General features: G+C 40.5%; 1 protein-coding gene across 1 annotated transcript in view; it reads right to left on the bottom strand.

Moving 5' to 3' along the window:
• Positions 1 to 14,539, bottom strand: part of LOC120545634 (WD repeat-containing protein 7) — a 151,384-nt gene that overhangs the window by 116,345 nt on the left and 20,500 nt on the right. Inside the window, exons 10-15 of the mRNA XM_039780167.1 lie at positions 13,054 to 13,201; positions 11,764 to 11,879; positions 11,091 to 11,223; positions 9,791 to 10,046; positions 7,629 to 7,789; positions 3,521 to 3,735 (exon numbers count right to left, since the gene is read on the bottom strand). Of these exons, the coding sequence (XP_039636101.1) occupies positions 3,521 to 3,735; positions 7,629 to 7,789; positions 9,791 to 10,046; positions 11,091 to 11,223; positions 11,764 to 11,879; positions 13,054 to 13,201 (1,029 nt within the window). The remainder of the gene's footprint in view (positions 1 to 3,520; positions 3,736 to 7,628; positions 7,790 to 9,790; positions 10,047 to 11,090; positions 11,224 to 11,763; positions 11,880 to 13,053; positions 13,202 to 14,539) is intronic.

Below are 14,539 nucleotides of genomic sequence, written 5' to 3'. Positions count from 1 at the left end.
GTTATGACTTAAGAAAAAGAAAATTGTTGTTTTTTATAAGACTACATTTTACATTATTTGATCATAATAGTCAGAACAAACCGACCCCATCACCACATTGAGCTGGCTGGACGGGAACTTCTTTGGTCACAACTGTACAGTTATTTTGTTACTTTGTTCCAGACCAAATTAAAAATATGTTGAGCTCACCAAGAAAAAACTGATTATGAAAATTAAATAGTTTAGATGCAACGGTATCATAAATAATGACAAACTGGTAGAAAACAGGATAAAAAAGATAATTATATGAACTGTAATATTATGGGGGGATAGTTGTTGTGTGGTCAATGCATTTCACTCACTTTTTAATGAGGAACTGTTAAAATACAAAACACACCTGTGTTTAAAAGGTATCAGAGAACATGCCCACACTCATATGCTTTACACACACATACACTCACCTAAAGGATTATTAGGAACACCCTACTAATGCAGTGTTTGACCCCCTTTCGCCTTCAGAACTGCCTTAATTCTTCGTGGCATTGATTCAACAAGGTGCTGGAAGCATTCTTTAGAAATGTTGGCCCATATTGATAGGGTAGCATCTTGCAGTTGATGGAGATTTGTGGGATGCACATCCAGGGCACGAAGCTCCTGTTCCACCACATCCCAAAGATGTTCTGTTGGGTTGAGATCTGGTGACTGTGCGGGCCATTTTAGTACAGTGAACTCATTGTCATGTTCAAGAAACCAATTTGAAATGATTCGAGCTTTGTGACATGGTGCATCATCCTGCTGGAAGTAGCCATCAGAGGATGGGTACATGGTGGTCATAAAGGGATGGACATGGTCAGAAACAATGCTCAGGTAGGCTGTGGCATTTAAACGATGCCCAATTGGTACTAAGGGGCCTAAACTGTGCCAAGAAAACATTCCCCACACCATTACACCACCACCATCACCACCAGCCTGCACAGTGGTTACAAGGCATGATGGATCCATGTTCTCATTCTGTTCATGCCAAATTCTGACTCTACCATCGGAATGTCTCAACAGAAATCGAGACTCATCAGACCAGGCAACATTTTTCCAGTCTTCAACTGTCCAATTTTGGTGAGCTTGTGCAAATTGTAGCCTCATTTTCCTATTTTTTAGAGGAGATGATTGGTACCCGGTAGGGTCTTCTGCTGATGTAGCCCATCCGCCTCAAGGTTGTGCGTGTTGTGGCTTCACAAATGCTTTGCTGCATACCTCGGTTGTAACGAGTGGTTATTTGAGTCAAAGTTGATCTATCAGCTGGAATCAGTCGGCCCCATTCTCCTCTGACCTCTAGCATCAACAAGGCATTTTCGCCCACAGGACCGCCGCATACTGGGTGTTTTTCCGTTTTCAGACCATTCTTTGAATCCCTAGAATAGGTTGTGTGTGAAAATCCCAGTAACTGAGCAGATTGTAAAATACTCAAACCAGCCTGTCTGGCACCAACAACCATGCCATGCTCAAAATTGCTTAGATCACCTTTTTGCATTGAAGCAGCTGCCATGTGATTGGTTGATTAGATAATTGCATTAACGAGAAATCTTACAGGTGTTCCTAATAATCCTTTAGGTGAGTGTATATACAGTATATACACCCCACTCTAAGATCACGTTCTTGACAGTTCACAATCAGCAGGTGAATTTAATAGTCAGTGTTTTCCCTTTAAGTGTACAAGTCAAAAATCTTTTTTAAATGCCAAAAATAACACCAAATATCCATAATGTTTCCCCCACATTCATTGTGCAGCGACACACTGCCATGAGTCCATTAACGAGGCAACTGTCTGCGGTTAGTTCACGTCTGTAACAGCAGGAGAGTAGAGTGTGTTATGTAAACTGCTCAATCAGTTGACACGTTCTTGGTAGCCTACTGGTTACAAACCGGCTCGGAAGTGAATTGTAGTAGTGATTGCTAAAGTGCTGACAGATTCAGCGTTGTTTGGTTTTTAGCTGAGCTGGACCAGAGAACATTTGGTTAAAACAGATCAGTGATGCTGTTTTGCCCTCATTGTTCTCCGTGAAGTTTTCTGGAAGTTATGTAACATATCGTTTTATGTCAAGTGAGCACTGCGCCAGACTTTTTAAAACGTTTAAAAAAAATAGCCTTTTAACTGTTACATTGTTTGTAAGGAAATAAAAGGGAGTGACGTGTTTTCCTTTTAAATAAGTGTGCGGTTGATCCAACTCATGCTGATGTGATGTAGATTTAAAAAAGAAACTGATAAATCTTTCAACCCTCAACCAACCCGCCAGGCTAAACCTAGGGGAAACACTCAGGCCAAGTCCACACGTACCAAAACAATCTTTTTTTCCACCGTCTTCCCTGGCATCATTTCAAGAATATATGCGTCCAAACGGATCCATTTGTAAATCACTCAACACGCTATTTCATATTACAGGCCTATAGGTGGCTCTGTTTCTGCTACAGAAATTCACCAAAAAACGGAGAAGCTTGCCTAGTAACCCTAATAGCATCTCCGTGTGGATGGCCCCTGATAGTAGTTTGTGCTTCACACAGTTGGTCTACTTTGTGTTTACACCACAGACAAACCCTAAGTTGAGCTGACAGCAAGCCCAAACAGAGTCCAGAGTTAGTTTGAACTAAACAAAACAGGTTAGGTGTGCCACCAGCTCAACATCAGCATCAACATAATCATTGTGCCGGATGTCAGCATGGTGAGATTAAGGCCTTTTTACAGTTGCCGCAGCCAACCTGTTGCGTGCCAATGTGACGTCAAAATGACGTAGATCCCTATTTTTTTCAGCAGCACACGACAAAGCGGAAACAGGAATCATGGACGAGGTTGAGGGCAACCGGATGCCAGGACTCTCAGAGTGACTGCAAGTCTCTCTTGTAAACTTACTGGGTTAAGAGGAGTTCTTTTATGGTGAATAAAAGGCTTGATATGAATGATTGATATTGACGTCAATGCTGCTGCCAGTTCTGCCATTGTTTACCTTTTTCTTCTTCTTCTAGTCCGTAGAAATAGCAAAGTGGGCAGCCTTTCCTCATTAACGACACCTCTGTTCAGCAGAAGACTGCAACTAGTGATATAAATATGCGAGTATAAATAGTTACGGCACTCCCATGACGTCACATTTGCGCACGGCGAGTATACCGGACGCGTGTTAAGCTCTAGCTGTATCTAAGAACAGCCTTAGAGAGCCAATGGCACGGTAGTAGACTATTCGTTTACTCTATAAAATGTCATAAAATAGTGAAAAACATCCCTCAGTTTTGTGGAGCAAAGATAACATCTTCAAATTGCTTGTTTTGTCCAAAGAAACTCAATTTACAATCATAAAAAACACACAAGCAGCACATCCTTATTTTTGAGAAGCTGGAAATTTGGTATTTCTGCTTAATAAATGACAACAAATAATATTCTGTTGACTTAATTGGCTAATCCCCTAGCACTAGTGCACTTGGCTGAAAGCTGAAGTCATTTACCAAACAAAGCCTCCCTTCTGCTGTAGTGTGACGGTTCGTGGTTTGTCTGTACCTTGTCGGCGTTGTCTGCAGCCAGCAGGTTGGTGGCGAGTGTCTGCAGTTTGTGCTGTGCCATGTTCTTCAGTGCTGCCAGGCTGCGGCGAGTCATCGCCTGCTTCAGGTTCACAGCTGAGTGGGTCAGAGCGTCCACAGTGGCAGGAGCCAGTTCGTCACAGGCATTCAGGATCTCTACTGCTGTTATTCCCATCACACAGCGGTCCAAAGCTCCTAAAAACACAAGCAAGTTAACAAACCTGTCTCAGACCATTGATGCAGGCAAAACGGAGACCAATTATTGACAAGGAATCAACATTTTGGTCAGGAGATATCTGAACAACTCCTGTCCATATTAATATGGTTATTTCCTGAGCTACTCTTGGTCCCATGAGGGAAAACCCTTTCAATTTTAGACACTCTCTGACCTTTTATCTAGCACCACCTGCAGGCTAGAATGTCAACTTTGTGCATGATATTTCATATATCATCTACTACACAGATTAGGGATATTTCAGTTAACCAGAAGATAGTAGCCTAAAGTAAAGTACAATAGTTTATACCTTCTACTATTATTTTTTAGCTAGCTGTTACCATGTGGGATGTAGCTTGATTGAGGGGTTTAAATTAATCTATTTTATTTATTGTCATTCTACGACACAGGGCTGCACAACAAAATGCATGTAAAACTAAACAAAAACTAGGATTAGTTGCGCCAAGGTTTACAGCCTCAGGAAAGAAGCTGCTCTGTAATCTATATTCATATATTAGTGCTGTCAAACGATTAAAATATTTAATCGCGATTAATCGCATTAATGTCATAGTTAACTCAATGAATCGCAATTAATCGCACACTTTTATCTATTCTAAATATCCCTTGATTTCTTTTTGTCCTATTATTTAATTTTTTTTTAATGAATGATGGTGAATGAATGAACAACTGTGTGTTGTTCATTTAGCTATATATATATATATATGGGCTGTCAAACTATTAATTGTTTTTATCGCTGAATTTCTACAGTTAAATCACGATTAATCGCATGTTTTAGCACATGATTAAAATTCTATTATGTTGCATTTCAGAACTGTTTTTAAGTACATATTAACAATTGTAAGCAATTCTTACCAGTGTATATTGATTGGGAATCAAATGAACGCAAAGAAACGGCCTTTATGAACTTGATTTTAAGATTTGTATTTATTTCTTTATTTATTTACGGTAAACAAAAGAAAAATGTGTGAATCTAGTCACACATTTGAATCTAGAGTCAATATTAGGGTTGGGTATTGTTTGGTTTGGATACCGGTGCTAAAGCGGTACCGGTGCCTTCACGGTGCCTGAATAGATACTTTTTAATAAAGTTTAAAAAAAAGGAGGGTACTAAACAACAGTTGGCGACATTGAAGAACGGCTTGTTTATTGCTAAGGCCATATGGTCAAAATTAAATGATTTAATAATAAATAAATAAATATATATAAAAATATATATATATATATAGCAAATAAATGGATTAAGTGTGCTATGATATGGTAAACTGTTTCTTAATGCTTATGACATGGTAAATACATTCTGAGCAGATATCCATTATTTATTTATTTTTCACCTTGAATATTCCTGGAATTTTGCAAGACTGGACTGCTGGGTGCTTGGGTTTCATATTGCTGGTAATTTAATATATTTGGTTTACTGTCCAGACCTACACCAGACTTTGATGAACCATTTTTAAATCTTGCCAATATATAGATATTATATTTGGAACTGCATCTTAACACACATCACACACTGGACCAATGTTCACACACTTTGGTGTGTTTTTGGTCTGGGCTTGTTGGTTCTAATAAAGGACAATCTAAATTCTACAGTGATATTTTGGCGTAGAAGAACTTGACTGGTCTGCACAGAGCTCTGACCTCAGCCCGATCCAACACCTTTGGGATGAACTGGAACACCGACTGAGTCAGGCCTTATTGCCTAAACATCAATAACGTCAGTGTTGGACCGCACTAATGCTGTCATGGCTGATGGGAGCAAAAACCTGTTATAGCAGCAGATCATTGCCCATGCTTTTGGAATGCCATATTCAGCTATCGCATATGTCTCTACATACTTTTGGCCATGTAGTTTACCAGGGTAATCATACTTCTTTTACCTCAGCCTCCTTCTGCCTGTTCGTTTTCTCTCTCTTTCTCTCCATTCCTACCACCCACTTGCTCTCTGTTTCCATCAATCTTTCTCTACACTCCTGCACTCTCCTATTTCTATCAATCTTCTCTCACGTCATCTCCTACTCCCCTTGCCTAGATGTCATCTGTTGTCTCTTAAATATGATTCAGGTCACATATAGTCATCTCCATCTCTGACTGCAACAATCCTCTACTTTTACAGAAAGAGAGGGAGGCATCATTAGCTGGCAGAGCTGACATCAGTATTGGCTCTGGTATTGAGTGAGAGAAGAAGTGGTACCATTATACCTGGGTGTGTGTGTGTGTGCGATGAAGGGGCTGTGAGCCATGGCCCTATTACATGTCCAACGCCTGAGTACACACACACACCTTCCTTAATTTCACACTTAGCTACCCTGCAATCTCCCAGCACTACAGCTCATTCAGGTCACACACACACACACACACACACACACACACACACACACACACACACACACACACACACACACACACACACACACACACACACACACACACACACACACACACACACACACACAACACACACACACACACACACACACACACACACACACACACACACAGGCTAGTCATCTCTCAAGCTAATGTTACCTCGACATGCACATACTGCAGATGGTGTTGTCATGGTAACAAGTAAACAGAGGATAAGAACAAGATAAACTGAAACACAGGATTTTGAAATTTGCTCTCCTTTTTAAAGTTGAAGTTAATTGTTAAAGCAGCTGAAAAAAGGTTTAAGGTTTTTAACCTTTATTTCAAAAACATTTCAAGGACTAGACTTTCAACATATAGTAGATTGTTAATGGTCTTTAGTAGAGGTGTGAATCTTCACTGATCTCCCAATTCGATTATGATCATCATGTCAGCATCATGATGCGTCAAATACATTTTTCTATTAAAGCCAAGTAGGTTATTTAATTCATATCTTTTCAAGCTTGAAAAAAAAAACATTCTGCAGTGCTCCAATACTAAATAAATTGGATACATAAAACTACAGCACTGAGCACATGGCACTTCCTGAATGTGCAAAACATAACAGAAGATGTAAACAGAAATGTTGTTAGGCCTACATTAAATTGTAAACAGAATGAATTGATTATGACCCTGCCGATTATCGATTATTTGATTAATTTCAACACCTCTAGTCTTAAAGACATACTGTATTTTTGGGTTAAAAAGGAAGATTCCTTAAGAACATATCATCGTGCAGGTTAACAAGCGAGATGCCACCACTGCAATGGCGGCTTGGTTACTTTAGCCTAAAAACTGGATTTGTTCACAGCATGGGGTGCCAAATACACTCTCTAAAGTTTGAGTTTCCACCGAGCATTCCAGTTCAGTTCAGTTCGTTACACATTACAACGGTTATTTTTGCATTTCCATTAGCAAAAATTTGAAGGTACCTGGTACTTTTTTTGGTACCGCCTCGGTCAAGGTTCCAAGCGATCTGAGCCGATACTTGGCGTTAAAATACTGTAGACCACTAATTGGCCAGTGAGAATTGTTACTAGCCTGACTTGGGACATCTTGCATTACCCGGCATTTTTTTTTTAAAAGCTGCGTCGCATTGAAGATGCTGTCACGGCAGTTTCACAGTTTTCCCAGTTACCAGATGTAAACGTTTTGACCTGTTTTCACTGATACGACCGAGGCTTTTTTCTGAAATAAGCGATCATGCTGAGGTTAAAGCAGTTGAAGCTAATGAACCTTCTGAAGTAATGGGACACACTAACTTCTGTTGAATTGCCACAGGATAGTAGAGAGAAATATTTGTGGGAATGGATTGCTTTAGTTCATTGCCAGCCATTGCCATTGGAGAAAGGTACAGTAAGGATGGCATCTGCAGCTGCACTTTAACTCATGCTAATGGTTCAGCATTTACCAAACTCCAAGCAAGAAGAGGTCACCGAGTTCTCACCTGTATCCATCTGCCAGACGTAGACGGAGCCGTCAGAGCATCCCACCACCAGGTAGTCATCTGCCGGACGCCACTTGATGACCTGGATGGGGAAGAGGTGTCGCGACGCCAGCATGATGCACTTCCTCTCCCTGAGACTGAGCAGGCCAACGGAGTGGTCGCTGCCCAGCAGATAGCAGTGCTAAAAAAGCCCCCGCGGGGGGGAGAGAGAAAAAAAAGAAAAAAAATATAAAAAAAAAACGGGGGGAAAAATTTAAAGGGTGGCGGGGAAATATTTGGAGGAAAAGATAGAATTGAATTGCTTTATTGAATCTGAATCCTTTAATATTCTTTTAGGTTTCAATAATGTTAAAGCCTGTGTGTCTATGATAATTCCTGACTTTGGCTCCTTCTTGCATTTAGGGGTTTCACAGAGTTAAGTAGTCGACTATTTCATCCACTAATCAGCGCTGTGGGCAGTAGTTTACTACTCGTGTAGGATATATATCTGTATAGGATATAATTGTAGGACGTATCGCCACATTTAGAGTAGTTGATGTCTAAAACAGCAATGCCTGTATACATCTCATGAGACCAAACTCAAGCTTTTTGGCATCAACTCAACTCACCGTGTTTGGAGGAGGAGGAATGCTGCCTACGACCCCAAGAACACCATCCCCACCATTAAACATGGAGGTGGAAACATTATGCTTTGGGGTTGTTTTTCTGCTAAGGGGACAGAACAACTTCACCGCATCAAAAGGGACGATGGACGGGGCCATGTACCATCAAATCTTGGGTGAGAACCTCCTTCGCTCAGCCAGGGCATTGAAAATGGGCCGTGGATGGGTATTCCAGCATGACAATGGCCCAAAACACACAGCCAAGGCAACAAAGGAGTGGCTGAAGAAGAAGCACATTAAGGTCCTGGAGTGGCCTAGACAGTCTGTAGACCTTAATCCCATAGAAAATCTATGGAGGGAGCTGAAGGTTCAAGTTACCAAACGTCAGCCTCAAAACCTTAATGACTTGGAGAACACCTGCAAAAAGGAGTGGGACAAATCCTTGTCTGGATTGTTTTTGGTGTTATTCGGTCTCTCACTGTTCAAATGAACCTACCATTAAATTATAGACCGATCATTTCTTTGTCAGAAAGCCAGAGAAACAAGTGTTTTTTTTGCCTGATTTGATGGGGGCTGATCGAAAATGTAGAGGGAGGCAGTTCCACAACTTGGGCCTGGCCTCAGAAAAAGCATGGTCACCTTTACACCTCATATGGGTGTTTGGGATGGAAAGGAGCAGCTTTTCAGATTACTTCAGTATTCTGGGGGTGACCCCTAAAAGGTCACAGAGATATGCTAGAGCTAGCCCGTTCAGAGCTTTAAAAAGGAAAAGTACAATCTTGTAGTCAAATCCAAATGAGAGTAATAGTGTACAAAAGTCAAACCCCAACCTGAAAGCAGGGTTTCGAATGATTTTCTGTCCTTAATAACCAATAACCTGACAGGTCAGTGATGTAATGACTTATTCAAAGAAACACAGTAGCTCTCACAGAGGTTTCTCCTGCAGAATTATTGTTGGCTCTGAGAGACATTAACTCACTGCAGATGCTCAGTAGGCCAGCTGTTAATTGAAACAGGATACTGATGTAACATTTGCTTTGGAGAGAACTTCTCAGAGAAAGAGCCAAATGACTTTTGTAATATTTCAAAAAAGAGAACAGACACAAAACATGAAAGGTCTTAATTAAAGCATGTGTGTGATAGGTCATTCTCATCAGCATCTGACATCTCATTTCTATGGTAACCACACAATTCTGACCATTGGATCTTAATGTCAGTTAAACGGCATAATGTTTGGTTTAATGGACGACCGTGTGTGTGTGTGTGTGTGTGTGTGTGTGTGTGTGTGTGTGTGTGTGTGTGTGTGTGTGTGTGTGTGTGTGTCTGTGCATTCAACATTTGACCACAACACAATGTCATTAAAATTCTCTCCAACAATAACATCACCCCCATAACATTTACATCTAATGTCAGCAACAAAACACACTTCTCCCTCTCGGTATATTCATCACACACAAATGCAACAAACAACAAACAGAGCAAAGAAAAACAAGCAACTCAAGACTGAAAAAAAAAAAAAGAGACTGTGTCTAGTGAGCTATCCTGAAAAAGAACAGGCACAAAAGAAACATAAAGCTACATGTCAGAGGTCTTACACTGCAGTTTTCAGGTGGGACAATGAGCTGGGTGATCTCTCCTCCGTGGACACAGAAAATGTGCTTCATCTCTCCGGTGAAAATGTCCCAGACGATGACGGAGAAGTCCACTCCTCCAGACACCAGCGAGCGCTGGTCGTAGCGGGGGGAGATCTGGTACGGATACAGGACGCACGTCACCTTGTTCCGGTGACCTCGCAGGGTACGATGGGGCGGCCAGCCTGCGGGACGGACAGACGCAACACTCAGAATCAATGAAGACATAAGATACGCAGAAGGGAGGCAAGCGAAGGACTCAAGGAGGCAATTTAAGAGTTATGAGATACAACCTATTTGATAGTAGATATGTCATTTTAGAAGGAAATCTGAAGCATTCAATTGGTAATCTGCATGCGCATCACCACATGAGTACAGGAATTTCCTCTAATTAATCAGATCGAGAGAAGGAGTTCTTATTTTAGCAGTTCCTCATTATCTAAGGACCCAAACGTCATCAATAAAGTGATGCGGATTGTGCTGGATTTATTTTTATTTATTTTTTCAAGTCAAGAGTTTTTGATCATATGCCCCTGTCACTAAGACTTTATGGTGTGCAACAACTTTGTTGAAATTGCAAACAGCTCCTCATCAATAATTGAGTGAAACATAAACCGTAAAATATCCTTCCCTACTATTACACCACAAGATGCATCCTTTTCTTCTTGCGTCTACCTGTTCTTCATTATTCACGATACATGAGGTTGAGTTGCAATCTGGACGAACAATGCTGTTGTCATTTATTGAAGTAGAAGAGTGCAGCATGACTTACTGACCTGATGATGCTGGATGACATCGCTTAAACTGTCCAATCAATGTGTTACTTGTAAGTCCATATGAACCCATGTTTACAGCTCCTAATTTGTTTATAATAATCAGTGTGAACACAAAACGAACCAGAACTAAAAGGCAACATTGTATCATTTCTTCTTTAGTCCAGAGCTCCACTAGCTCCTGACAGCAATGATTCAAGCTATTAAAGTTTAGTTGGCAGCCCAGTTTTGTTTATTTATTGATAGTTTAATGTAGATGGCCTGTTTACTGTTGACTTTTTGTCAATCTGGTAATGGTTACGGTTAGGGTTAAGGTTAGGGTTAGGGTTAGGTGCCTTGAAGTCAACGGTCGCAGTGCTGCCTGGAAGGAGACGTTGGGGGCTTAAAACACCATCAAGCTACTTTCTCAACACTGAACAGCTTCTAGCTCCCTGTGTCTCTCCCTCCCTCCCTCACCTCTCCTGAGCATGTGCTCCCCCTGCAGAAGCTGGACAATGGCGGTCTGAGTGGCAGGAACCAGGATGATGCTACCATCTTCTCTGCCACACACCAGGCGACCCTGGGAGGGGATATACACGCTGGCTGTCACCTGCGGGAACAAAACACACACACACACACACAGTCAGAAACCTAACAACCAAACTATAATGCCAGTTATCCAAGTATATCAATTATTATTTATATTATATCCTTTTTTTGTTTGTTTTTTTACTTTATAATCTTACTTATTTCTAGTATATTTCTTGTATTTTCTGTATGTGTGTGTAACTTGCTGCTGTAACAGTAATTTCTCAAATTGGGTTTAATGAAGTCCATCTATCCATCTATCCATCTATCCATCTATCCATCTATCCATCTACTTACCTACCTATCAGCTATCTACCTATCTACCTTCCTACCTACCTACCTAAATATTCAGTGCACAAATACAATCTAAGGGAGGATATCCAGAATCCCAACTGGCTTTCACAAGAAAATGAGGAGAAACATATGAAAACCAGGAGCAGAATCAACATCTATTCCAGCTGTATGACTTTTCAGTGCTAAACTAAACACTTTCATAAATTCATTTTGAAAGTGCATACTATAAACATTTCATTTTAGCCAGGGAATTTGTCTGAGTTCAAACCTTGATCGGTCCTTCTTTTCCAGGAAGAGCACTTAGCTGGTCGATGATCCCTGCAGACACGGGGGTCAACTTATCAAACGCCTCCTGGAGACTGATGGTGGACGACACATGCAGCTCTGCACAGAGACAGAGAGAGGCAGAGATACAGCCTGAATAAAGCCTTTAAAAAAAAAGTGTTGAATAAAGTAATAAAACACTACACTTGAAGCAAAGAAATGGAACATAAAAGAAATACAACATAAAAGAAATACAACATAAAAGAAATTTCACGCAGCAAATGTCATATTTAAGGCATATGACTATTATTGAAGCCATCATCTACTAACTAAATGGATCAAATAGTTAGAACATTTAATTAAAAACAATGTATTATCATTCCATATTACATATAGGGAGCATGTAATAGTTATCTTTTTTATATAACTTTTTTATTGTTGTTTTAGATATCAATTTACTGTTTTTGGTTGGATCAAACCTACTAATTAAAAAATAAAAGTAAATTAAGTCAAATCTATGTGAAGTTGTGTTCATTTGCACTAGAGGCAAGTTTTAAAAAAGGGCAAATTTTGGTCTTTTTCTGAACTTTCATTTTTACAAAATTAAATTCATATTCTCCAAATCATGAACCCATTTAAGGAACAAAAAAATGTCAAAAACATGAACTGCCAACCAGCCAACCAACCAGCCAGCCAACAGTCCCATGACACATTTTGACCACTAGATGTCACTCAGCCTCAGTGTTTCCCCACTGTCTCAGGGTATGCATTTTTCTAACACGCCACACGCTAACAAAACGTAATCCAATAAAGATCAGCGGACCATTTATCAACTATGTGAAGCATATGGACTTCATGGCCAATGAAAAAGAGAAATCAATATGATTTATGATAAACCATGCAGGAAACATAACTTTATTTCTTCTATTTTAATGTTGAATTGAAATTGGTATGTCGTATACATTATTACCAATGGTTTTCTTTTCTAACCCTAAACCTAAGTTATATATATTTTTGTATAAATGATTACTAAGAGGGATTACTGATGGCAAGAAGTGTGTTCTTATCAGTGTTCTTTTGGTTGTTTCTCTTTTCAACTTTTTTTTTTATAAACAATCATTTTTTGTAAAACTAGCTTTTAGGTCATTTGTGATGGGAAAAAAAAATATCATTCTGTAATGTCACTGTAAGAACACCAGTGGACTGCGTATTTTTGTAGTTCATTAAGACCAACAGTGGCAGGCAACACTTCTCTAGGGAAATTATTGTGTGACGTCAGTCACGCCCTCCTTACCTGCAGCGGTCGACAGCGGTTGCAGAGGCGAGGTGTCTGGGATGCTCCACAGGGACAGTCTGCCCGCTGAGTCTCCCTGGATCAGCAACTTATGGAGGGGCTCCCGTCGGCCGAAGAAGAACCGCGTCACAGGAGGACAGATCAGGAGCTGGAGGATGGTGGTGGAAAAAAAGAAAGTCATCATACAGTGCCTTGCGAAAGTATTCGGCCCCCTTGAACTTTTCGACCTTTTGCCACATTTCAGGCTTCAAACATAAAGATATAAAACTGTAATTTTTTGTGAAGAATCAACAAAAAGTGGGACACAATCATGAAGTGGAACGAAATTTATTGGATATTTCAAACTTTTTTAACAAATAAAAAACTGAAAAATTGGGCGTGCAAAATTATTCAGCCCCTTTACTTTCAGTGCAGCAAACTCTCTCCAGAAGTTCAGTGAGGATCTCTGAATGATCCAATGTTGACCTAAATGACTAATGATGATAAATAGAATCCAGCTGTGTGTAATCAAGTCTCCGTATAAATGCACCTGCTCTGTGATAGTCTCAGAGGTCCGTTTAAAAGCAGAGAGCATCATGAAGAACAAGGAACACACCAGGCAGGTCCGAGATACTGTTGTGGAGAAGTTTAAAGCCGGATTTGGATACAAAAAGAATTTCCCAAGCTTTAAACATCCCAAGGAGCACTGTGCAAGCGATAATATTGAAATGGAAGGAGTATCAGACCACTACAAATCTACGAACCGACCCGGTCCCTCTAAACTTTCAGCTCATACAATGAGAAGACTGATCAGAGATGCAGCCAAGAGGCCCATGATCACTCTGGATGAACTGCGCGGAGATCTACAGCTGAGGCGGGAGACTCTGTCCATAGGACAACAATCAGTCGTATACTGCACAAATCTGGCCTTTATGGAAGAGTGGCAAGAAGAAAGCCATTTCTTAAAAGATATGCATAAAAAGTGTCGTTGAAAGTTTGCCACAAGCCACCTGGGACACACACCAAACATGTGGAAGAAGGTGCTGTGGTCAGATGAAACCAAAATCGAACTTTTGGCAACAATGCAAAACGTTATGTTTGGCGTAAAAGCAACACAGCTCATCACCCTGAACACACCATCCCCACTGTCAAACATGGTGGTGGCAGCATCATGGTTTGGGCCTGCTTTTCTTCAGCAGGGACAGGGAAGATGGTTAAAATTGATGGGAAGATGGATGAAGCCAAATACAGGACCCTTCTGGAATCTGGAAAACCTGCATGGAGTCTGCAAAAGACCTGAGACTGGGACGGAGATTTGTCTTCCAACAAGACAATGATCCAAAACATAAAGCAAAATCTACAATGGAATGGTTCACAAATAAACATATCCAGGTGTTAGAATGGCCAAGTCAAAGTCCAGACCTGAATCCAATCGAGAATCTGTGGAAAGAACTGAAAACTGCTGTTCACAAACGCTCTCCATCCAACCTCACTGAGCTCGAGCTGT

The sequence above is a fragment of the Perca fluviatilis genome, chromosome 17, assembly GCF_010015445.1.
Source record: "Perca fluviatilis chromosome 17, GENO_Pfluv_1.0, whole genome shotgun sequence".
NCBI classification, from domain to species: Eukaryota; Metazoa; Chordata; class Actinopteri; order Perciformes; family Percidae; genus Perca; species Perca fluviatilis.
This window is presented reverse-complemented; position numbering and strand designations above follow the sequence as displayed.